The sequence below is a fragment of the Parus major genome, chromosome 3, assembly GCF_001522545.3.
Source record: "Parus major isolate Abel chromosome 3, Parus_major1.1, whole genome shotgun sequence".
Taxonomy (NCBI): domain Eukaryota; kingdom Metazoa; phylum Chordata; class Aves; order Passeriformes; family Paridae; genus Parus; species Parus major.
Window position 1 is genome coordinate 97779094 of NC_031770.1, and position 27735 is coordinate 97806828.

General features: G+C 38.0%; 1 protein-coding gene across 1 annotated transcript in view; it reads right to left on the reverse strand.

The window, feature by feature from the left end:
* The window catches only part of MBOAT2 (membrane bound O-acyltransferase domain containing 2), a 91958-nt gene that overhangs the window by 51376 nt on the left and 12847 nt on the right, over nt 1–27735 (reverse strand). Inside the window, exons 2-3 of the mRNA XM_015622700.3 lie at nt 22963–23108; nt 19400–19477 (exon numbers count right to left, since the gene is read on the reverse strand). Coding sequence (XP_015478186.1) covers nt 19400–19477; nt 22963–23108 — 224 coding nt within the window. The remainder of the gene's footprint in view (nt 1–19399; nt 19478–22962; nt 23109–27735) is intronic.

The following is a 27735-nucleotide window of genomic DNA, read 5'->3' on the forward strand; positions in this document are numbered from 1 at the left end:
ATTTGCAATAAATAACTGCAAAATGACAGTTTTCAGGTAAAATCTTAGAAGAGATGTATCAAAAAAATAATTTACTTTAATAACCACATGTACCAACAGTCACTATGATTTGCTGTGGGAAAACTTCAGTAAAAAAGCCTCCAAACGCGAATAACCCAAACTGCTTAGGCAGAGAAGGACAGGACTTTAGCAAAGCACCCTGAGTTAGCCCCAGTTTTAAAATTACGTGTCTGGATTCTCACATCCCTTTCCTCTTTATGCAGTTTTTGAGAATTGTTTTAAAGGCTTTTAAAATTTGGGGGGGGGGGGGGCAGGGAACATACACAAAAAGGGGGAACATGACACACAATAAAACAAAACAACACACACTTTACTAGAACAAGAACTAGGAGCTTAAATTCCTAACAGAAAAATCTGAGCACAAGTAGGGCAGTCAGAACAAAAAGCACATCCCTCCCTTTGTTCATTGTGTCCTTGGCAGACAGACCCATACTTCCAGCCAAGTCCAGTATTTTCTGAACAGTCGCAGACTCTGCTCAACCACCCCAGTCCCTCAGAAGCTTTCCCTGTCCCCTCTGAGAACTGGTTGCCTGTTTCCAGTTCCTCACCAGAGCCTTGCAGCCTCTCAGTGAGCCCTGGGCCATCTACAGCTTCCTCTGCAACTCTCCTTTTGCCACACTTCAGCAGTTACTCAGTCCATAACCCCTAAAAGCAAGCTCTCATAAGAAGAAACAATTTTTACCTCCACCTATCCTTGTCTTCAAAAGAAGAAACTAGGCATAATCTATCTGGCCTTCTTTTGTTAGGCATAATTTGTTGACCCTTTTGTTCGCTGCTATTGATTTTGATACTTCTTAAGCAATTTTTAGGTTTTACAGAAAGGATCAAACCCATGGCTTGCTTAGCACAGTACCCTTGTCAGAACAGATACAGCAGAAGCAGTTGTGAGAACCACATAGCACAGTAGCTCAGATTAGAAAATACCTGGTTCGAAGACAAATGTTACTTTCATAGTGAAAGAATGAGAGTTCCATTAGGACACTCAGTAAAAATGCAAAAACCAGGCAGGCATAACAAGAAATAATGCCAGGAATACAGCTCAAAAACACTCAGATTAGAATCAATAAAAGTGATTATCAGAATACAGTTTAATGGAAAACATTTTCTGACTCTTGGAATCTTCCACAAATGCATCCAATCTTGATTTTGAAATACATTTAATTAAACAACCTACTGGTTTAACCATGGAAATATGTCTGTGCTACATCAGAAGCCAAGATGAACTAAAAAATCTCCCTTTAAAAAAAATAAGTTAAAAAAAAAAAATAAAAATCTATCTCCAGAAGACTTTATCTTTGCTCTTTACAGTAGGAAACCAAAATAACTAAAACTAAAATGCCCCCCCCGACAGGGGGCATTTACAAACCTTCCAGAATACTTTCTCTTTAGTAAGGATATTGAAGCCCTTTTTGACATTTTTCTAGTCTTAGCCCCAGCTCCAGAAAATTAAAACCTATATTCCCACTATGAGCTGAGATAAAAGCTAATGCCTGCCCCTTTTGAAAGGGGAATTTTAAAGGCAATTTGAATTTACATTCCTCCTGAGGGAAAAATTAATAAGCTTACTTTTCTGTGATCTTCATATGCATCTCCATTCATAGCTAGAACTAGGTATATCCATAAAAGTAGGTACATGCTTAGGGCAAAAGACTGCCATGAACAAAAATAATTATTTTCAGAAATGAGTAGTCTTGTTGAACAGAACAATCATAACTCCTGTTTTTCTCAGCAATAGGAAGATGAAATCCAGGTTTCCATCACAGATCCCTTCCCAGTCTCCTCCCCCCACTGTGGTACAAGAGAAATGCAGTTTCTCCTATGCAGGCCAACAGCTTTAGGCAGGTAATGATGTTACATCTCTTAATTAACTTCCTCTTCAAGACAGCCAACTCAGACGTCCACAATGCCTCACCTGAATCTTCCATACCTATTGTTTTTTTTATTAATTTATCTTCTCCAAATCCGAATAAACGTGCAGTACTCCATGTGAAAAAGTCCTTGATACTGGGCTCAGAATTACACCACATCCTCTATCCATGCAACTACAATACGGCCTCCCTGTTTTTCTCCATAGTTTGCTTTACAAAGCTTCTCCTGGAGGTTGTCCATGACATACAGATCCCATTCCTAATTTCAAGCCACCACGTTGCACATACAATTGAACAGCCTCCACTGAGGTATGTATTGTTGGCTTTTTCAGTGTTGAACCAAGCCTGTCATTTTTGTCCATTTATTCTTTGTTGTTAGTTCTGAAATTCTTCAAAACAGTATTAACTGCTTCATTCAGCCAAACCCTGCGAAGTGCTGCCAGCAATTCAAGGGAGGTGGCACACACTCCCTATACAGCACTGCAAAGTGAGGCCATACCTGGAATAGCTGGGGCAGTTCTAGCCTCCTCAGCAAGAGAGAAACATGGACATAGTGGAGAGAGTCCCAAAGGCCACAAGGGTAACGAAGGGACTGGCTTTCTCTCCTGTGGGGAAAAGCTGAGAGAGCTGGGACTGCTCAGCCTGGGGACAAGGAGGTTCAGGGTGACCCCATCAATGTATAGAAATTCCTGAAGGGAGAGTATAATGAGGATGGAGCTAGGCTCTTTACAGTTGTTCTAAGTGACAGGACCACAGGCAATGGACACAAACTGAAAGACAGAAGGTGCTGTGTCAACAGCAAGAAATATTTTGTTACTCATGAGCCCAGGCACAGGTTGTCCAGAGAGCTTATGGTCTTTACTCCTTTGAGGTACTCAAAAGCCATCTGGGCAATATGCTCTGAGCAGTGGGATTGGACCAGGCTGCCTCCTTCTAACCTCAACCATTCTATGATTCTATGGTTATTAGTGTCTTTTTCAAATCATGAATAACCATAATTGAGATGTGTGAGATGTGTAGTTACTACATTTTCACCCAGAAACAACTTATTTCTACTAGCTTCCTAACAGAAGATGACAATTGACAACAGCCCTCTCTCTCCAACAAATGCCTAAACCTTCGGAACAATTCACAAGAATCTGCTTTTGAGGCATCTTTCCTTTTAATAGCCACAATGCATTCAAAAACATGCAAATCAAACATCCTGTAAATCATAAAGGCAGTATGGACAATTTCAGAAAGCAAATCAAAGATAAGGTTCAGAGACAATCTAGAGAAGTAGGAGTTGACAAATCAAAACACAAATAAACTCTATGAAGATATTAAGCTAAATTATGCTTAGTCATATTTAATAATTATCCACTGAGGAAAATTAAGCATGGGTAAGATTTCCTTGAAACTGGAAAAAAAAAGGCTACATTTCTTTAGAACAAGGTCTTTAAAAGCAGAAAGGGGAATTCAGAAAATCATAGATCCTTGAACTTGAAATCAAGTACTAAAAATGACTTTTTTTGTTGGCTTTTTACACAGTATGCATTTATAAACACCTAGAAGGTAAACAGAGCAACACAACCGAATCAAAAGCTTGTCCAGAACAAGTATGACTTGATTATATGACTGCAACTAGCAGATGTGGCCTGCCTCACAAACATGACTGCCATCCATGATCAAACCTATTCTTAGCACAGCCAGTGTGAGGAACAGCTGGGACAAAGTTAATTTTCCTCCTAGTAGCTGGCACAGTGCTGTGCTTTGGATTTAATGAGAATAATGTTGATAACCCACTGAAGTTTTAGTTGGTGCTGAGCACTGCTTACTCCAAGTCAAGGAGTTTGCAGCATCTCATGCTCTGCCAGTGAGGAGGTGCACAAGAAGCCAGGAGACAACATAGCCCGGGCAGGAGACAAACTAGTCAAAGGGATATTCCATACCATAGAGCACCATGCTTGGGATAGAAACTGGGAGGAACTGGCTCCAGGGACCAGCCACAGCTAAGGGACAGGCTGGACATCAGTGGGTGATGTGCAATTGTACCATGCATAACTTGTTTCTCTACAGCTTTATTTCTTTGTCTTCCCTTTTATAAGTACTGCATGGTACTTAGTTGCTGGCTGTGGTTAAAGTTATGCCTACACAGCCAGTCAGCCTGTCTTAATCCTAACATTTGGGCTGCTGGAGAGTACCAACCCAAATCCAAAGTGCACAAAAAAACATACTGATGAAATACCATCAAATCATAAGGATGTATCAGATATTACTCCACTAACTCAAACTTACAAGAACAACAGGAAACATTTAAATATTTTGGTAATAGTATGTACACTAATTAAATCTTCAAGTAGACATTACATTATAAAAATTGCAAACACTCAGTTGATCAGAAAACCTTGGGAAAAATAAAAATAAAATAAAATTAAGAAAGGTTTAAAAGCCTCAAATAGAGCTAAGTTATGTTCAAAGCACAATTTTGGCCGTAGATAATCAGCCATAAAAATCTGTAATAGAAACCAACTATTAGGCAGCATTAGAACAGGAAAGGATCCATTGAAAGTAACAGCACTGCTAACAGACAGAATAAGCCTTTTACTCTGCTTAGCATTACAAATACCACAACCTGTTTTGAGAAGCACATCTCCAAAGGACATAGAACAACTGGAAGAATTCCAAAAGCAGCTACACAAAAAAAAGGAAAGAGGCCTTGAAAACACAACCTAAAGAGAGATTTAAATAGACTTGTTCAGACTTTACTGGACTGAAAGAAGGCAATATAAGTAGAAGATTCCTGCAAACACAAGGGAAATACACATCCCTACACAAATGAAAGGGGCTCAAACTACAAATTATTTGGGCTAATTTCTGGGACAACCTAACCAAAAGCATAGTTAAGCACCTGTACAGACTGCCAAACAAGACCAGAAACTTTGTAGAATTCTTAAATTATTTTTAAAGATAATGAAAATTTAAATAAAATCAACTGACTTTGATCAGAGGTCCAGATAAACTCTCAAACCCTTTTCAGCCTTCATTTCCAGAATTCTGTATTGGATTTTGTTTGTCAAATAAATGTTTTTCAAAATGAGAAAAGGAGTCCACCTAAAAAAGTTTCCAGTACATAGATAAAGAGACATCTGTATTTAAAGTATTTGTAAATTAAGTCTGTTAAGAGATCAGATGCAATAGGCAGGAAAAACAGCTGTGGGAGCCAGTCAAGATACTGATGATCTGGCAAGACAAACTCCAGTACAGGAACAAGACACACCCACGGGAGCTGTTTTTGTGTCATGTTTTGTGTTCTAGTACTACTCAAAGTTCTTTTAAATGCTTCCAATCTTGTCAAACCAAGGTTACATTTGTCGAAAAGATTTCACATTATAGTCATGTACTTGGATTTGAACACATTCCATATGTTAAACTCTGATTACGAGTTCAGCTATGCTGCGAGGGCGGGCAGTCTGTACCTCCCTTATCTCCTGATCAATGCAAACAAATATTTTCAAGTGAGGATGAGCTTTAGCACCAGTAAATCCAGAAGCCTGTCTGCTAAGAGAGAGGTAATCTACAACATCTTTTTCTAATTTACAGATTGTTCAAATATTTTGTCTATTAAACTTGTTTGCAATCAGTCACAGAACACATAATTGAAAGAAAAAAAAAAGTGTAAAAAATTTAACTGAGCTGAAGTTCTCACCCATACTTTTTCCCTTCTTTATGTATTGCCTTTACTCTACATGCTTGTCTCCTTGAAAAGCCAGATGTAGCACTTCTTATTAATTCCTTTGGGAAAGCAGGGACTGCAAGAAAGCAGACAGAATCTCTGAAGAAATGCAGAAATCCGAAGACTATGCTTAGAATAATGGATTTCTTAGCTTCCATAAAAGGGAAAAAATTGAGCAAGATGCAAACCTAGTAACAGAACTTCAATATCATGCAGCACCATCCCAAATGATGATACAAAGCTCATGGCCAAAAGCTACATAGATAGCAATCCACTGTAAGACAAGTTATTGCTAAAATTTTCATTTAAAAAACCCCATCTTGCATATATACCTTGGGGACAGGTTTAGAGCAGTTGTGGATTAAGAACCTGAGTTACAATGCATGAGAAGCTTTGTCCCTCCTCCTCAAGAAGAAATCATGGACTTTGCAGCAGAACTGCACCCACACATTGATTCTCACAAAACATGCCCTGATGAGCACAAGAAAGAAACAGGAAGACAGACAAGCATGAAAATAGATGAAGGTTTCTTCCATCAGAAAGGCACTTCCAGAAGTGTTAATTTGTTGACAAAAGTCTTATTGTTTTCTCCTTTCCAGCAACTCAGAGAAGACAGTGTAGAAAGAAGTGGAATACTGTTTCTAGTCTATTCCTTATTTCTGCTGGTTTCTTTGTAGTATTACTAGTCTACCAAAGGGCATAAAAATCAAAACCATAGTATAACAAATCCAGAAACTTCCTTTGCTTTTATAAGGAGAAAACACAAAACAAAACCATAAACAACTCCCCATATTAACTTGAAAATACTTTTGATAGTCTCCAGTTCAGAAAAAACTCTTCAATTTTCAATTAACATTTTCATACCAACAGATCCTGAGGAATCAATCTCTTTCTAAAAGTCTAAGCTTGTCTAAAAGGAAGGTGCATACTTGTTTCATTTAAATAGTGACTTACACATTAGTAGTTGGTCGGTAGACTTTCTGCACCCTGTATTTTGGACAGCTTTGTGTTCCAGTGAAACAGAAATGCTCTCTTACTATCTAGACATGTTTTCTATGGATTTGGATCTCTATTTATGCAATATCTGGAAATCACATTTCATTATATTTATCTAGTTCAAACAGCAAGAAGATTGACATTTCATGAATAATACAGCATCTCTCATTACTGGCAGCCAAATAAACAACCTATAATGTTTAAAGGGTAAAGTTACTAGTTCCCCTTCAAGAAATTAAATCACCCCTTCCCCCAAAATTTAGTCAGAAAGCATGACGCAAAGATTTTTAAAAAAAACCCCTCACAACTATATTGGTAGAAAATAGTAACACCTACCAAAGTCCCTCATAAATGAAGTCAGAGGTCCTGTTCTCAAATTGTTTTTCATGCTGTCCTTCCCTCTTCTTAGAATTTGGAATACTGAACTATGTCAGACTCTAAAACAACAATAATTGCCCAAGGATCTGCATTTTGTTGTTGTTTGTTTGGGGCTTAGTTCTAGGGTGAGGTTTATTGGTTGGAGTTTTTTTGGTTTTCCTTTGGTTTTGGTTATTTGTTTGTCTGGGGTTTTTTTTCCCCCAATCAAAATACCCTCCCAAGAAAGATTATCTCAAAATGATCTTTTAAAAGATCCCTAAAGGAAATGAGATTCTGATAGATGCTGTGACAGCATCCTGTATTTGAGAGAGTAGTTAATCCCTTGGAAAATAACAGGAGCATAAAAATAATTTGGAAGTAGCAGTCTCTCTAATAAATATCATCCAACACGAAATCCTGGAAGAGACATACAGAAAATTCTTTCCTATCTGAAGCTGGAAAGGCTATGCTATGTCCAGACTTGAGCAGATACAGAAAAACACAAGAGCATGCAGTACAAAAGATAAATATCACCAATTCAAATTTAAAAAAAAAAAAAGAAGAAAAAATTATCACACCCTTCAAACTGAAAAGCATGGATAGGTATGGTAGTTCACACACAAAAGATCATGGCACAACACAGTTTCTCCATCAAGGCAAGAGACACAGGCAGAAGGAAAACAGCAAGGAGTTGACCCAGTTCACAAGACCATTAGCACGTACTCAGAATGGAAATACAAGGTCCCCCTACCAAAATGGAATCATGACCGTACAAAAGAATGGCAAAGTTTGGTCTGCAGGACACATCAAGTCCACAAGAAAGGAGAGGCTTTGAAAACATCACAGATTTTGAATGATAGTACCCTCTTCACTCAGCTTCCAATGACTCTTTAAAAAAGTCAAATTTATGCCCAAGGTGATTGAACCATTCAGCCAATTTCAAATGCACAAGCACAGCATTAGCTTCTATTCATTAAGGGATTGGAAAAAATAAGATTAAACCAATCACATATAGCCCATCACACTCTTACATTTTTAAGAATCAAAAGGAACCAGAAAGGGACTGAATTGTGGAGAAACAATTCATAGGACCACAGAACGGCTTGGATTAGAAGTCGCCATAAGGATCACCTAAGTTCCAACCCCCCTGCCCATGAGCACTTTTCACTAGGCTAGATTGCTCAGGGCTCCATCCAGCCTGTGCTTGAACACTTTTGGGGATGAGGCATCCACAACTTCTCTGGTTCCAGGACCTTATCACCCTTTCAGGGAAGTATTTCTTTCTTCTATCTCATCGAAATCTCTGCTCTTTCAGTTTAAAGCCATTCCTTCTTGTCCTATCATTACGTGCCCTTGTGAACAGGCCCTCTCCTGCGCTTTTGCTGGCCCCCTTGAGGTACTGGAAGGTGCTGTAAAGTCTCTCTGAAGCCACCCCCTCTCCAGGCTGAACAGCTTCATCTCTCTCAGCCTGTCTTCACAGGAAAAGTCCTCCAGCCTTCTGATCATCTTCACAGTCCTCCTCTGGATTCGCTCCAACAGTCTGATATCCTTATGCTGGGGACCCCAGATCTAAACACAGCACTCCAGGTAGGGTCCCACAGAAGCAGAATTGACTCCTTGACCTGCTGGCCATGTTTCTTGTGATGCAGCCCAGGATGGGCTTTCTGGGCTGAAAATGCACATTGCCAGCTCACACTGAGCATCTCATCACACAACACCCAAATCCTCCTCAAGGCTACTCCCCATCTGCTCTCCACCCAGCCTGTACTTGCTTGGGATTGCCCCAGCCCAGGTGCTCTGTCCCCTTGCATTTGTCCTTGTTGAACCTCTGCACAGGCCCACCTCTCAAGCCTGTCCAGTCCCTCTGAACAGCACTCCCTCCCTGCAGTGGTGTTGGTTGCACCATAGTTTGATGTCTTTGGCAAACTTTCTGAGAGTGCACTCAATTCCTTAGCACTGGTCCCAGTAATGACCTCTGAGGGACACCACCCATCACAGGTCTCCACTAAGGCACTGAGCCACTGACCACAACTCTTGAACCTCATCAATACTAAAACAGAGACCTGATCTTTGGAAATCCCCAAACATCTTCAGGTATTGCTTTATAATTAAAAAAGATAAAAGCAAAACCAAACAAATTAAAATAAACCATTATAGCCTTAAATATAGAAATCAGGCAAACAAATAACATGGCTAGAAGCACTTTTGTAAAAGCAAATTAGGATTTTTTGAAGCTGATAAAATAAAGTAGTTAAATAGCTTTTCTTAAAGAAAAACACCCTCACGTTTGATTTCCAGAAGAAATGTTCCTTGTACTTAGAAAACAGTCTATTCCATACAGCAGCCAGCTGCATGCTCTTACCACAAAGACTAATGGCATTCCAGGCTGCATTAGGCAAAGCACTGCCAGCAGGTCAAGGGTGGAGACCCATCTTCTCTATTGGACAGTGGGTGAGGCCACAAGGAATGTCAGGTCCAGTGCTGTGTTTTCAGTACAAGGCAAGGACATACTGGAGAGAAACCAATAAAGGGCCACTAAGATAAGGGACTAGAGCATTCTTCTTATACAGAAAGGCTGAAAGAGCTGGGAGTGTTCAGCCTGAGGAAGGCTCAGGGAGATCTCACCAATGTGTGTAAATACCTGGAGGGAGGCTACACAGAGAGGATGGAGCCAGGCCCTTTTCCATGGTGCCCAGTGACAGTGGTGTGCCCAGAGGCAATATGCACAAACTGAAAGACAGGTGGCTCTCCAAACAGCAGGAAACACTGTCAGAAGCTCCCCAGGACACTGTGAACTTGCCCTCCTTAGAGATACTCAAAAGCCATCTGGACATAGTTTGGGACAACTGGGTCTAGGTTGCTCCTGCTTGAACAGGAAGGTGATCTCTGGGAGGTTCCTTCCAACTTCAACCAATGTCAAATTCTGTAAAGACTTACAATTAATGTAAGAGATTATCTCAGAAAATGCACATCAGAAAACCAGGACTTGCTCCTATATGAGTCAATCCCAGAACCCCAAACTCATTAATTTCCCATTAGAAAATCAGATGCTGACAGAGCAGACTAAGAAATCAGTTGCTACAGGGAAAGGCTCATTGCTGAGCCTTTAACAGGAACTGCCTGGCTGAACTGAGGCTACCATCCATTTTCTCCCTCTGCCTCCTGAGACCTCTTGGCATCTAAAGCATTCACCAACCAGCATCCATCTGGCAGGAGTCCTATTCTGGAATCTCTTAGGCTCTCAGAAATAGGGTATTCTGAACTTCTCTGGCAAAATGAATCAACATTTCCATTTGCAAAAGATTCCCTTTAACAGAGAACCCTTAACTGAGCACACTGATAGTTCAAGGATTGTCTGCTTTAGTTACCCAACTACAATGTCTGATTACTCAAGTATAAGAGAACAGGTCAGGACAACCATAAATACACAGTCTGCAATTCAAGTACCAGTTACTCACTTTGGGTTGTTTGGTCTCCTCTTTCCCACTCCATCTTCTCTCAACTGCATAATGAACCATAATTTCCATGAGTTACCTGTTAATCATTACTACAATTCTTAACACACAGAAGCAGACAGGAACAGAGCAAGAATTTTCACAGCCAAGGAGAAGAAAGTGACCTAATACAGGTTGCTCAGGTATCTGTTCAATGACCTGACCAAATGCCATTTCAAACATATGTCATCACTGTTCATGCCCTGTGGCATAAAAACTGAGGCTGCCTATCCAGAACAAACTGGACAGTGTCACAGTGTTCCTATGTGTTTGCAGAAGATGGAGAAAAGGCCCAATTAAGAAACAGAAGCAACTTTTTGACTGATCACATATTTTCACACTATGAGATCAGAGTAAGGAAAGAAAATTCAATATGTGATTATGAAACACTGGAGAAACACACTATGGACAAATAATGGCTTCATTTCACAATGAACAGAAGCACACAGCAGGCCATTACCATCCCAGTAATATACTTTAAACAAATGCCTCTCGGTGCTGACCTGAAGAATAAGTTTACAAGAATTATACTGAATAATGGATGTTCTTACATCAGGTAACACCTACAGCAGAAGATTTAAAATATTAAGAATGATTTTATGTCTTGATTGATTCTGCTCATAAACACAGAGTGGTGATGCTTGTAAAGAACTGATGTATTAGCAAATACTGGCATTGCTTCTACCACTGCCCATTTTACCAATTTCGGAAAGCATCACTTAACTAATTTCATTATTATTAACTGCTAAAATATATGGGATTTACTACTTCCAGCAAAAGGATTTATTCTACCATAAGAACTGGATGGACTGCATCTGATATTTTTGTATTTGAGTTTGTGTTATACCTTGTATTTCAATTCTCAATCATAAGAGGATGATGTTTATGAGCAGAAATCATTTCATATTCCTGAGAGAACTGCAAAGGGAATTACTTTTGCAGGATCTTTGAAAAATGGATTGAGTAGTTATATGAGTAGCAAAACATAGCTGGCACAACAAACCAAACATTCTGCTTCTAGATGTCTTAGGCTCCTTTATTTAGACCCTTCTTCTATTTATACAGATTATCAATTTATACAGATTGTGTCACATATACTAATTGCTCAAACAGGAAGTATGGAAAAACACCAGAGAAACTAACCAGCCTCCATAGCCATCTACTTTACATCAAACCAACATCAGAATAAAGCTTTTTTTTAACACACTTGTCGAAAGCCATCCATGAATCAAGTTTTGTTCCCACATCTGAAAGCCTTAGCTTTTTCAGTGTGAAGATATCCTATCTGGATATGGATGTTGATACTTCAGGCATTTATCTAAAACACAGCAAAAGCTGTTATTCTGCTCTCCTGCAGCTAGGATTGATGAAGTCATTGGCTTCTGACTGCAGTTCTGACAGAAGCTTGGTAGAGTAAGGCCCTCACACCGTTCTGGAAAGGTATCTCAGGTACAGTAATAGAATATACCACATCATGGTCACACATACCAAATGTTAATTTTTTTATCACATAATATGATAACTTACTGTGTGAACAACCCAAGTAATCACAATCACACTTCTTACACGAATTTCTGATGCAAACCTTTAGCAAACCGACTGCAGTCAGGACAACTGAAAATGAACACCTCCAAGACTACAGGTTTATATGAATGTCCTCTCTCTGCAGAATAATGTGCCTCCTGCATCTACCAGTCAGCTTTTCAGAGCACTATGGTCATGCAGAGAAAGAGATCCAGAGGAGCCTGGACTCTTGTTCCATTACAACTGGAGACAAGTGGATACTACTGATCAATCAGACCCCCTTCCATCTTGTAGGAAAAAAAAAAAGAAACAGGGGGCTCTACAGGTTTTTCTTTTGCTATAACACATTTACCAAATTTTAGCTAACATCTGTACAGCTTATGTAGGGAAATAGTAAAATCTTACTATTTAATCTCACTGTATGCATACCACCTCATTTACACCTCACAAGATATCCTTAAAGCATTAAAGAGATTAGTATTATTTGAAGACAAAAAGCTTTTTACAAAAACAGTAATACCTACCACTAAAACCAGCACTCAGTATCAAAGCCAGAAGACAGTGATTAGGTATGTGGATGATGATACAGCATATATTAAACATGGTATCACAAATGGACACTACAGTGGAGGGAAGCAAAAGAGGAAACCCCAATGAGCTGAAAAGCCTGACACTTTTTAAAGAGCTCCCAGGATACAGGATTTAAAACAGACACTCCTAGAAAGAGCAGAATACCAAGAAAAAGAAAGCTACCCATGTGACTCTTGTTTAAAATGGTGCATTACTTATATGCATTGTGCATCTCCATGTGGTATGATCTATTAATAAAACACATTATTCACTCTAAGTAATCAAACACCAAATTACCCAGAGCTTCCTTTTGGAAGCCTACTGACTTCACAGTTCCTGTTGTGCCTGTGATGAGTAATGACTGCAAGAATTGCTTAGCACTTGGCTATACTAAGTATTTTTTACTTCGGTATTATCCAGTTTTGAAGATTAACTCCATGCTACATTGTCTAAGATTTACATCTTCTTACCAGATGTAAACACACAACAAACCTGTTACAGTAGCACATACCAGAAAACAGAACACCAAAAGTTGAGATTTAAGATAGGTACCATAAATTATACAGTAAATTTAAACCATACTGTGATTGCCATCTTTTATTTACTCACCTTTCTTCCAGCATAATTCAATGCAACTTTTAAAAAGAAAATTTGAAATTTACTGTTCTAAAACACTCAGCTTTTCAACTAAAAACTATGCCAATCAATACATAAGGAAATTGCTTTCAGGAGGGCTATGTGCAAGAAATCAAATTTGCCCATAATGAAGAGAGCACAAGTAAATCCATTGCATACCTTCCATAACATCACAGATTATGGTGAGTTGAAAGGGATCCACAAGGATAACATATTCTAACTCCTGGCCCTGCACAGCACCATCCCCAAGTGTCACACTCTGTGCCTGAGACCACTGTCCAAACACTTCTTAAGCTCTGTCAGGCTGGTGCTGTGACCACTTGTCTGTGAAGCCTGTTCCAGTGCCCAACCATCCTCTGGGTGAAACAACTCTCCTAAATATCCAACCTAAACTTCCCTGACACATCTTCAGGCCATTCTCTTGGGTCCTATCACTGGTGACCACAGAAGAGATCAGTGTCTCCTTCTCTCACAAGGAACTTGTAACAGCAGTGAGGTTCCCCCTTTTCTGAACAGACCAAGTGACCTCAGCCACTTCTCATACAGCTTCTCCTCAAGATCATTCACCATCTTTGTCAAGAAGAAAAGAAGGGATTTCTTGGTTGAAAACTGGAAGAGCATTTATCTTCAAATATAACTGAAAAGTTAATTCCAAGTAAAACCAACTTGCAGTGTCAAATACTCCTTCTGACATTTCTTCGTTACTCAGCCTGGCTTCTACCTCTTTCTGCTGACTTAAAGACAGAAGACTTCTGCATTTTTTCTTGGCATAGTCTTTGTTTCATGTGTTCTGCCCTCATAACTCTTTTTATTATTGAAGCTACCTCATAAAAATGGAAAGACAGACACACTACTACTTGTTGCCTAACACTGTCTCCTCCTATCAAATTAATTGTCTCAAGCATAGCTAGTTTATTTCACTTTAAATTGAAATGAACTTGATCAATTTAAGATAATAATACCAAACCTGGACAATTAATGTGTGAGGGAAAATTAAAGCATAAAAAGCTTTTGTGTCAATTGAGATCATCAGATGAGAAAATTAAGCTGCATGAAGTCACCTCAAATAAATTTTAAACAATAATAGACACTGAAGCAAGACACCAAAAGGAAATGACTAGCATGCTTATGACAACTGGAACTATTCAGGATCATGACAGTACTAAGGAAGACTTAGGTTTCACAGAGCAACCTGCTCTAGCTGATCCTGCTTTCAACAGGCAGGGTGGGAGTCAGAAACACTTCCCTCCACAGCTGTTCTATGACTCTGTGACCTTGTCTTTAACTTCCAGTAAAGACATTTGATCTGCAAAACTGATGAGCTTTACAAGATATATGAAACTCAACATCTTTAATTGAGACATTGAATTTTAAAACTAAGATGTTTGTATTTTTTAAACATCAATTTTTCTTATTTACATCCCCCCTCCCAAATAAGGAAAAAACCCACAGATAGAATTTTTACAGTTTGCAGTGAATTGGTATCAATTATCTTTTAGCTCCAAGCCAGACACTTCATACACCACCACTTGCAGTTCTGCAGGCAAAACGGATTTGCCCAAGTTACAGCTAGCAGTTCCACTAAGAACAATATAATTATTATTTGCTGAGCTTGTCATAATTAGTCAAGTAAAATTTGTCTCAAATGCAAGAAATTTCACCAAAGAGTAAAAAAAACATGGATAATTATGCTGTTAGAGAAGAAAATTTACTGTAATACATGTACCCTTGCATGTAATCCCTCTATCCCAAACACCACTGGCTCAATTCAGTCAATGCCACACAGCTAGAATTTTTAATCAACTCTTATTAGCAGCTGTCTTTGCCAGGAGCTGAGGAACATAGCTTTCACTGAATTCTTCTAGGTACAATTTATTCTGCCACTTCATTTTGAAGGGAGTCTGATTTATTTGACATCAATAGTTTGTTGAGGTAATAAACCATGCAGCTATGATACCATGACTCAGAGCTAATTTGCTAACAGTCAAGTTGCTTGGCAGCATGACAGGCAGAGTAATGTGCCTTGAAGAAGTATGCTTCTTCAGCTATCTATGTTATCATCTCTATAGATGCTACAGAGATTACCAAACACAGAGCCCCAAAACATGACTTTTTGATTGACTGATTGTGCTTAGCTTCACTTTGAGCACAATGATAAAAAAAAAATAAAATCTATATGCAAGCCAAAAAGCTATCCCATCCCAACAGATTTCTAACACACCCAGGCAATTTTACACTACTGCTTCCTTCCAAGATAGGGCTGGGATGTCTACATGCTTACAGAAACCAAACACACAGTGTAGGAAGAGAACCCTCCTTCAGTCAAACATCAATACTCAATAAAGTATAGCTACCTCCTAACAAAAGTCCATATTCTTTTTCACCTGAGTTTTCAAGTGTAAAAAAAGGTTTTATATGCCAATGGCATTATTTAAAAACCCTGTTCTTCTGAGAACTCTGTTCTTTTGAGTAACATCAGCAACCAAGTGTAAAATAAAATAAAATTTTAAAAGGGAGGTAGTGATTTAAGAAAAAGACTGATTTAGACTCTTCTCCCTGAAAATAAAAAGTATATAATCAGATTTTTTTCTAGGTGCATTAAGGCAGCATGTCTTTTTTGTACCAAACCAGCTGAGAAGGCTACAACGCTTTAAAAATGCCCATGCATTATCTTTTTCAGCCTCTCTATTTCAGTATTAACCTTTACAAATCTGTAGACACAGGATGACTCCTATCCTTCTTTCTCCTTATACCTCTGTAGGGATACACACCCTACCCCCACTCACCAAGTTTAAATTAATTTATTTAATCTTTATTTAAAAGTACAGCAAAAGTGGTAGGCACTACACCTACCAAGAATATTTGAGTTCTATTTTCACTCCATTCCTATAAATACAAAATATATGCTCATTAAAGGCCTTTCCATTCAAACATTCCAATTTTAAGAAGGGTAATGTATCAAGTTATTTTTCAACTTACACATTCATTGTTTTAAGTCATGCACTGAGCTCTAGCCAGGCTCAGCCAGGACTGTTACAGGAAGTTATCAGAGTGGATGAACTTGTTTGCTACTTAGAGCAAATACTTTTATAAGAAATTCACAAGGATTACTAGGAAATTCCTTCACAGCTGTTAACTTCAACAAGTGCTTACTTTTCAAGTAACTGAAGACAGACATCCATTTACATGGTTATTTTTATAATCATCAAATCTCCAGCATACAGAAAATCACTTTCTGGTGCTAGTCAGTATTTCCATTCACAGTCTTCAGAATACAAGACTGATTTCTAGGTAAGCATCAGAAAAATCATGACATTCAGCATTATTAAACACCTGACTGACAAATTAAGTGCCACAATTAATATGCATGGGGAATTAGTTTACTCAAATGATCAAGACTTATTTGGCTCTAATTTGAGACTTTTAAGATAAAACCATCAAATCTCCTCCATACCTCCTTTGCCACATCTCCCACTGTTTCTCAACCCCACAGTAAGGAGTGAAGGCAAAGGGGAGCCTTCCCCTCAGTCCTGGCTCTAGCTTGGAGCATAAGGGAACTTATTGAGGACTAACATTCCTAAATCTCAAGAAAAGGTATGACCAGGAAGGACCTCCACAGACACCAGACCAGTTACAACCAGTTTGTTTACTCAAATTCAAGTATCTCTTTATATTATCATGTTCAAACAGCTCACATACATGGGCATGGGGACAGCACAAAGAACTGTATGTCCATCAAAACAAAACAGAACCACAGAATAGCAGACATAACAGCTACCATGAAAGGTAAAAGTGCTTTGGAGGATGCAAAAGTTTATCAAAAACGTCTCCTTTCTTCAGAGGGTAAGGAAGCCTGTATAACCAGTGCACAGCAACTGAACTGACAGCATTTTTTAAAAATGTACTTGTCTCTTACTTGTTCAAGCAATTTTTAGAGAGGCTGGAGAGACTGAGAAGCTATATTAGAGGGCAGGGAAAACAGGAAGGAGAGGAATAATGTCTTTCCTGTCCACACACTTATGAAACCTGCAGTACAGCAAGCAGGCCAGGGAAAAGGAGGAAACTTAGGTCAGTGAATGAATTTACGTGATAGACAAAAATATTTGCTACTATCCACAATTGCTTTTCCAATACAAAATCCACTTGAATCCATATTTACATCACATATAGGTATTTGAAGTTTGACTCCAAGGTTAAGATGCTCATGGAACAATGCAGGTAACCTCTGACTAGGACTGCCAGCCAATGGGTCCTTCTACAACACAGAAAACAAATCCCAACCCTAGGGCTATGCAGGTGTATAAAAGTACTATGATTAGCTGTACATATACACACATCCTCACTGAAACATTGACATTCTCCAGTCCTGAGGCCAGCTGGTACCAGCTGCACTCTACTGTACAGCACTTAACCTTCAGTCTGCCCTGGGCTCCATGAGACACATTCACAGCCTGAAGACAAACACTTAGGTGGGGACAGGAGTAATTCACATTCGTTTCTGTTCCGACTGCCAAACAGAAAGGTATAAGTGGCATTTTCCTGACAGAAAAGTGTAGCTGATGCATTCCTTAGTGAAAGGTACAGGAATCATTGTTTCTGGGATACTCCAGCAACGGAGGGAGCAAACTTTGTATAGTCTTGCCCATATCACCTATTAGAAGTGGCTCCTGGAGCTTCCCATACAGCATCCACACACTGTCCACAATTTAAAAGTTCTAAGTGACTCTGTTATGTTTTTTCCTTCCACTGAAAGAAGAGTTTTTTAGTTTTATCCAATGGTAGACTAATTTATACAGTGACAAAGCAACATAAGCTCTGTAATCAAATCTAGGTTTCCCCTCCCAGCTGCACAGTAACAGCTGTGTATAGCAGAGCCAACATCTCAGCAGATCAGGCCATGCAGTTAAACCAGCTGGTATGAATTAGAAGGATAAGGAATTAGTGTTCCCTTGCCACAGTGCAGGAAATCTGCCTACCTGTCTCACGCTATTAGGAATGTAAACCACTGCTGGATTTCCAGTTTTGAGAAACCTACAGAATGTGTTATGATAAAGACATAAAGAAGTGTTCCTGACTGGTACCTCCCACTTTGCTGCATTTAACCACATTAATAATTTCTTTTACAGTATTAAGTAACATAAGTTGTAGCTTACATTGTTGAATGTCTAAGGAGAAATTTATATGAATGAGTTGTTTTACAACAACCTGTAATCAAAGAAATTGTGTCTATAAACCAGCTACCCAACCAAATGAGGTTCTCTCACATCAACAGCCATTTGAATACATGCAGCTTTGAAGTAAATCCTGAAGATAAGAGCCTAATGTGGGATATTTCAAAAGACAATAAAATTACATTCACTATCACAGTATAATTCAGCAGAGTAGTCTAACAGGTAGGATCATTAACTAAGGCTGCCCATGCTTTCTGTGTAAAGCAATTTTCCTCTTTGTTTTTTCCACCAGCATCTGTTCTAACAGCCCCACATACTTCAGGAACCTATTCAAGCAAGGATTTGCTATGTTACTAAACATTTATGCAGGAATTAACACAGTGGGAACCTAATTTGTTTCTGATCTCTAGGCTAGCTGAATAATAAAACATAGGCATACAGTAATAAAACAAATGCCTTTCCTGTTTTTAAGAACTGAAAAACATGTGTTATTCTATATGGATTCAGATACTGCTAATATAATCAAGCGTTCAAACTTAAAATATTGTCATATGTGTTTCAAAAAAGGATACTTAACCTAAGACAGCATTCATACTGATATAAAAAAATTAAAAATACTTAGTACCTAGAGAAATTTCTCACACATTGTCTTCCATTTAGACATCATCCTTCTACCAGCATTGTCTGTTTTCAAATTACATTTGTCTTTTGTCAACACCTAGAAATACTCGGGATTAAGCAAGGATGAAAAAATAAGAATATGTAGAACACAAAAATTGTCTCAGTGGGGTATTATTTTAATGTGCTTTAGATATTCCAAAAAGCTAGCAAAAATTCTCAAGCCATCTTCTCTCCTGAAAATAAAACCATGGTTAGAGAATTCAAACACTGAGATGTTATGACAGAGCTAGAATTATGGTATATATGCACCATTACAAAAGAAACCAAACCTCAACAGTAGCATTCTTGAAAAAGAAAAAGAAATTAATTTTTAGAATGGAAACTTACTTGTGCATATTTTCCACTCCAATTATGATCATGATATAGTAGGAAATTCCACTTTGTATAACAAAATGTAAGGCATACCTAGGGGAAAAAAAAAGTAAACCCTCAAAGCATTTTCTTTAATGACAATCAATTGCATGCATTTATTGTGAAATTAAAGATGTTCAAAGTCTAAAGCCATCAATGCTCCCAAAGAAAAACAACCTTTTATTCTATTTAGGCTTTCTGCTATCCTTCCTTCTGCTGAGAACTTCTCCCTTTAGCATATCACAGAGAGCAGTAATGAACAAAAATTAGACACCTAGCTAGAATGCTCCAGCTAAATCAAGGGTATTGCAAATGTTGCTAATGCTTAAAATACAAAGAATACATCTTATAATACTTCCAATTTGGCATTATTTCCCGATTAAATAACGGTAAAAAACATGAAAATTCTGTAGTTTAATTTCCATACTCATCTTTCTACCCATTTACAACAATAGATATTTCAGATAAGGCCAACCATTTCTTAGTATCCACAATATTTTAAGATTTCCCACTCAAGAGAAACCGTGACTGTGTCCAGCCAGTCTCTTTGTCCCAGGCTGTCAGTAACTTTTAAGGAATGGTGGCGATGATGGTCACAAAAACACAAATGAAAAAGCCCTACCCACCATCAAGCCACAGATTTATTTCACAAAGGTGCTCTAAGCTCTTCTTGTTTGTTTCCCACAGCTTGCCACCACAGCTATCCCAACAACTTTACTTTGGAGGTTTGCTTTGGTCTTTGAAGGAGTTATACTTTAGGAAGCTGCAGAGCACTGCTATCAAAGCAGTGCCAGTGAATGGGGAAAAGAGCTGATCTTTAGTAACTTTTCATACTTTAGTAACTTTTTCATACTGGTACCTTAAGTGGCTCAGAACCACACTTACATATGCTCAAGTGACACATTCATCTAATTTGGGACTTTTTTCCCCCATAAAAAGCAGCCTAAAAAGCAGCTGTTATTTTGCTACAGTGATGCTGTTTTGTTTCAGCTTATCACCAGCAATTTCCTAATTTCATTCCTTCTCTACTCATAAGGAAATTACTTCAAAGTCTTTCAACAAGAAAACCAGTTCTATCCAACTAAAATCCTTCATCCTACATATGATGAACTGAGGCAAAACAAGTCACTTGGACATGAATTAATTTTGAAAATCTTGACTTTTTATGGAAGATCCCATCTGTACATGTTCCCATACTTCACTTCTAGTTAGTCTCATTTCACATAGGATTACCTAAAATTCAAATGTGTATTTTAATATAGTAATTGTCAATTTAAAAAGTATTTACTTGCTTTTCTCATCTGCCAAGTATTAGCAATACTGTGTAGCAAAGACAGGCATTAGTGAAACAGCAAAAACTTAAGAAGTTTAACTCGTATACAGAGAGAGGATACTAAGATATCAAAGCCTAAAAGAGTGTGGATTGACATGGAGTACCATACCAGGATTACAGTGACTGAAAACATTTCTCTTTCAGAGCTGTTAACAATAGCAATATGATTGATCTTTGATTCAAACATTCAAAGGGATATATTGAAATACCACATGGAATAGTCATTTTTAACTACATATGAAGGGTACATATTCTGGGCCTTTTATGCTATTTGCTATTATGCCAAGGGAATTTTTGCTTCTCCTCCTTTCCTCTACTACCATCACAAGTATTACAAAAGTGACTGAAAACCAACACACTTAAAATTGAAAATGACAACATAACTACTACTAAATGTCCTTAATAGGGTGCAAATTTCAAACTACTTCCCACACTTAAGTTTGCATGATCTCATCTAGGAGTTACTAGATTTACTAGTAACACAGTATAACAAAACAGTAACAGTTTCCTTTTTGTTATATATGTTTATAAGACATGTCATAGCACAATCCAAGGGTCACTGAAGATGTATCAGGGGCTTGTAGCCTGCAGGCATACTTGATTTCTTGGGGAGACAAACCAAAAAAAACCAAAACCCTAAAAAAATCTGTTCACATAATATGTGCTTAAGCAAAACAAAAAAGCATTGGCAGAAATATAACAGAAGTACCAATTTCTTAAAGAATGTGTACTTTCAACATCTCAGTTATGTTCTTTTACTCATTTTAAAATAGTTTTTAACTCCATAACTGCAAAATAGAAATTAATTGCTAGTATAATAGATTCAGGGATGAATATTTTCATATTTATGAATATTTATCTCTTTTTTTTTTTTTCCAGGGCATATTGTCAGTGAGAAGTTTCCACAAATTTTTATTTATGTCTGTTGGGTGTAGAGTTTGTTCCTTTCCAAAATCTCCCAGACCCAAAAACCATATATGAATAGATCAGTAACCCTTTCTAATTACAAGCTACAATTAACGATTCCTGCTTCTAAAGCAGTGGATATAGAATGTATTTCTAAGCTTACAACGCTCTCAAAAAATCCTCACATTGTAGCTCCTATCTCCCATATCACCCTCTTTATCTGTGGTGCTGAGACTGGAAGTCTTTGAGATAACATCATTGTCTCAAAGCAAAATACCCTGGCCACATATTTAAGAAATGGGTTGGAGTAGTAGAGTTTTATATAAAAGTAAATCATGCATGTAAATATAAAGAATAAAAGTTACTGATTTCTTTTCCTGAAAATAAAAACCAATGTACATCAATTAATGTTGGGAGACATCTGCAATGTGCCAATGAGGAGGCCAACACACTCAGCATGTGCAGAGACAGATGCATACACACTCTGTACATCTTCCCACCTGCACAACAGCTTGATTAATTCCTCCTAGTTCAGTAATTCTCTATAATAGTCAGCATAAATAAGTCTCTTATACACTTGAAGCTAAGTAAGCACCTTGTTTACAATGCAATAAAATGAAACTGGCACTTAAACCATCTTGGGAAGATGCGAGTCAGTTATTTTTTGAAGGAAAAAAATACACCAAACTAAATACATAGCCTTTTATCTTGCTACACTGTGAAAAGATCAAGATACACAAACAGCAGTCATACAAAATATGTGTTTGAAAGACAGCATCTTCCCTCCAAATCATTAAAGAAAAAACAAAACCATGAAACAGTCTGAAGTCAAAGCCAGCTCCTTTCCATGTGTTCTACACTACTAAGAGTATCATTACCTATATTTTACAGTTCCAGCAACTCTTCCTAAAAAAAGGTCACATTTTATTCAATGTCATTAAAAGACACTGAGTTATCTCATGCCATGAGTATTTATGGGGAATTATCTTAGTCGCCACATTTGTGTTGTGGCTCAAGAGAACACTTCTCCAGCAATTTTACAGGAAAAAAAAAAAAAAAAGCAAAAGCTGTACAAGTTAAGCAAACTGCACCTGCCTCACCTTCCCAAAACCACAGGCAGCCAGTATGGTAGTTACCAGTTTGCAAACAGTTTCAAAATTCGTGCACCTCATCAGAATGCTGACTTCTGCACATTTGCAGCAGCAGCTAAAAACCCCACAGAATCAGGCAATAAGGTTCTTCATTACACAGAAATAAAAATTTACAAGTTCCTGAAAAAATGAATTTAAGTGTAACTTACCATCCAAAACAAAAAAGTGCAAGATAAAGGCCCAAGAGTGTTGCAACAACATGTCTTATAAATGGGCTTGTTTTGCTTGAATGAAGGTATGTTCGAAACCAAATAGCCGCAAGCAAGGCAAACAGTTGGCACACTACAAAGTTGACCTGTGTAAAAAAAAAAAAGAAGATATCACACAAATGTGTATTAAAAATTAACATAAATATCCACACATTTGTAGCAATTTGCAGAACCTGTAGCTTTGCTGTGGCTTTTAGCACAGCACATCAGAACTTCTCCCCTGAGAACCTCCCTGGCTAAAGCACAAACCAGTGCTCCCCTGAGCAGCTCAAAGGAAAAGATGGATCGAACACATGAGGCAATAGGTGCATAAAACAACAAAAGAAAATGACATACTTAGCTGTAGATTTTCTAAATACCAAACCACTCTATCAACCATTAAATCACTTCTAGACTCCTAGTAATGTGAAGATCTGAGCTGCAGTTTAATTTGTTTTTTTAAGTGAGAAGGACTCGAAGCTATGTATCAGCTCCAAAAATCACTGACAGATCACTTCAGTAGCCTGTGCAGAAGCAGGGCTCAATGAAGTGCATTCCAGTGCTATGTAATCAGATAAACAGCTTGGTTGCACACTGCATTTTCTTCCTGTACATTCAAGTAGGGTAGTTTGAGAAATTCTTCCTCCCTTCAGGCCATTTATTCTAGAAGATAGAAAATTTCTTGTATGTTAAATATTTAAAGACATTAGGGCACTGAAAGCAAAAGTGGGATTGAATGAAGCTGTATCAGTGACTAAAAAGAATTGTTCTGGTTGTGACCAGAAAAAATTTAACAGGAAGGCCACAATAATGAAACAAATTCGTGAAATACAGCAACCACTACCAAAAGTGGCTTAAGCTACAAAAAGCTAGATAAATTACTTTATTTAGAAAATAACATTTCTCACTTCATAGATTTTACTTTTTCACTCAAATAGAAAACTGCCTAATAATTTTCCATGTCTAATAGTGGCATCCCAAGTCATCATAAGCAACAGCTTGGGAATCACTGCTTCAGGTCACTTCAATACAAGAAACCTGCACATCCTGCATGCTTGGCGGGTCCTCTGCACAACAATATTTTCAACTGTTTGATGGCACTTAGCTGAAATACATAATCTTAACACCACAACGACCAGTAACAATAACAATACTATTTTTATGTTCCTGACAGCAAATCTAATACTGATGTTTGCAGCAACACAACACACACTTGCAGTACCATAATTCAGCTTGTCCATTCCTTTATCATGTTTCAACCACATTTCAGGCCATAATAGGTAATGGTCAGAGTATGCAAACAGTAATTTCTAAAGTAGTGATTAAAACAACTACAGAACCCTCACTCAATTGTTACAACAATTGAACCACTCCAAAAGCTGTAGCACCAAGTTAAAGCTCTAAGTGCTAGCAGGGAAGGAGACTCAGAAGGCAGGGCTGCACTTTCTAATAGGAGCAGTTCCCTAAATTAAACTGTTCTCTAAACAGTCACGTACATTTTTCCATCCATTCTCTTACACCCACATTTCTATTATGCTTTTAACAGTATTTGAAAAATCCTAAATAAATGAGGAGATGTTCTTTCAGGGCATAACTTGACCTGTTTTCTCTCCTTTATAAGCAATGATGCAAATGAAACAGAGTGAGGTTTATTACAAGATGATTCTATGGATTTAGTGAAAAAGTTTCATATAAAATATCAAGTGAACCACTGAAAGGGAAACAAACTGATAATGTTTTAGAAAAGAGAGCATGAAAGAAAAGTTAAAACAAAAAAAAAGTGTTTGTTCAGTATCAACATATATTCATATGTATGAATAATTTTTACAGAAATTAGGCTACGTAACCCACAAAGCATGTTTCTGACCCAGAGAAGTAACATCCTAGACAGACTAGAAGGGGAAGGGAGACAGAGAAGGTTGCACATTCACAGATACGTAGTGAAGCTGAGCTAGAGACAGATGGAAGAAGCTAGCACAAATACCTGCTCTGAAATGGACACACTTGCATTGCTGGTTTTACTGAATGCCCAGACATTAGTGCTTTGACTGCAATATAGCTAATTTACCAACTGGTATCACATGGTGTCCTCCTTTTTCAGATTACCACTAAAAGCAAGCTAGCAAGACTCAGGGAAAAAGCAAAGTCATCATCTGGCTCCTAATACTACCATGAAAAGGGCTGAAGGGCTTGGCATTTCTGACCTGCATCGTCAACTCTATAGGAGCAGACACTAACAACAAATCTTGAATCTCACAATTCAGGATGAGTCTGCAGGTTTAGGAATGTGTAAAATCCTCACAAACCTGAGAAAGGATTCAACAGGTAGGGAGTAAAATGGGGGTATCTTTCTCCAGCACTTAGTCTTAGTTTAGCTATTTACTCAAATGATCAAATCTGTATCTGAAAAACAGTATCCCATTAATTAAAAACAAACAAACAAACCCCCATAAAAAAACCCCAACCCAGAATACCTTCCCCAGGAAGAGCACTTGAAGAACAGCAATAAAATGCAGGATAGCATATCTTTAGATCAACCCCACAAGCCAACTTCCAGGGATGTGAATTTATCTTGTCAGTTTTCTGAACATGAAATTAAGTGATCCAAGCTGCACAAACCTTTTCCAAAAGCCTTCCTCACAAAGGAACCCAAAACTGTCAGTGGGTACTTTTAAAGTGCTATTCCCAAAAAGCGCACAAACACACAATACTTGGAAATCTAAGACACCACCACAATGGTCACACACCACCCTGCATTTCTTCTCTACTCTTACCAATCCCATCCTTATCATTGTCTCAGTGCACCAAAATGCAGATTACAAAGCACCAAGAGCTCTGCAGAACTTGTAAAGCTCCCAAGGCTTTAAATACGTATCTGTAAAACCAAGTTATGCAGCAGTTAATGTTTGAAAGGCATGCAACTTCAGTTTAGCTTTCATACATACCATATATATACACATATATTCTAACTATATTCTTTCTGCTGCTTTATTCTATTTTCCCCGGCAGTATTTCTGATTCATTCAGCAAATGGACAATTGCCCAATTTTTGCCCTCATCCTGTGACCCATTAAATGCTTCCCATCTGCATTCTACACTGAATATAAAAACCTTACAATTTATGCAGCTCTGTCCATAACATGGTAAGACTACATACAATAAATGTAAATTTTGCAATAATTTTGTAAGACCAATATTCTTATTCTAAAGGTGAAAGACTAGCACAAAAAATTATAAAAGCCCAAAGGATAAAATAAATGCCCACTAACTTTGGTTGCTCAGTTCCAGACACTCGGTGCCGTTTTTCAGTCAGTACTTTTAATAGAACTTTAATGGAAACTGTGTTTTGAAAATATAAATTCAGTTGCTATTCTGATTATCCAGCATGCCTATAAATCAGACCCTAAGTATCTCAAAATGCAAGCAAAACTTAAAATCATCACTACAATCTATTTTTTTTTCTATTGTTTCTCCAGCTTGTTAAAAATCCCTCTGGTTTACTAGTGATTTGCATTCCAAATAAAGGAGCTCATATGGAAGAGTTTGTGAGCACTCTGGGCAGTATTAGAGTCACAGGGCTAACCTTCATCTGACACACTGACTTCTGAGCATCCACTATCACCCATTAGATATTCACTTGGTAAACATCTTGAATACTTGACTACTTACATTTTAAATGAAAACACAGAATTTCTACAACAAAAATTAAAACTTACTTGTTTGCCATTACCTGTGGCCTTCAATCCACAGCACTCATTTCTACCACTTGCATTCATTTCCACATGGAAAGAAGTTTAATCCCTTGCCAATACTACAGGAAGTAGAATGAAAAGCAGACTCTGTGGGCTCCCAAATTCTATCTGCGGGCACTTCCAGCTCCAGCAGTGAGATAATACATGAATATACACAGTGTTTTAGTTCACATCAGAGAGGGCTCCTGAAGCCTCCCAGTTATCTGCACTTTATGTGCTTTGGCAAGTACTGTGCAATGGTGTCTGGATATACAAACCTGATTTCTTATAAACTAAACTTAACTAGAGAATCTGTGCCAAAGACAAGTGAACATTTAGCCCATGGACTAACCTAGGCAAAAGCACTGTCTCCCAAAATTGTTATAGGACCCATGTTGGATCCTCAATGCCAACCACGTCATCCCACAGAAATACTTTTCCTGTACTGCACTACCAGGTTTAGTAAACAATGTCAAAATGTAACATTCAGCCTCTTCCTAACACCATCTCCCATCTTAAGCCATGCTGAACAGTGTGGAATTGACAGACAGCTTCACTGTACCCACACTGAGATAGATGAAGAACTTGCCTTCACATACGCAGCTTGCCTTGAAAGGGTGACAAAAATTAACTGGCTGCCTAGGAGACAAAAGGAACAGACAGCAAATGAGCAGGAACAAGAACAGAGCTGGACCTCACCATCTTGAAAGCTTCCATGAAAACCAGGCATTCAAACAAGCAGTGATTTTGTTGGCAAATGTTATATATACAAACTTCAACAATTGGGAATGGTATACTTGTGTACCTTTTGAAAACTTATGTCAAGCTCTTATGACACTCTGAGAATGGGCAAAATACAACTTTCTAACTATCATATGACTTGGTCAAATGTGAACAGAACACTCACAAAGAACAAAGACAACGTGTTCCCTAAAGCTGCATGATGCATTCTTCAAAACAAATTGTAATATGCCTCCATGAGGTCATAAAACCTGTTCCAATA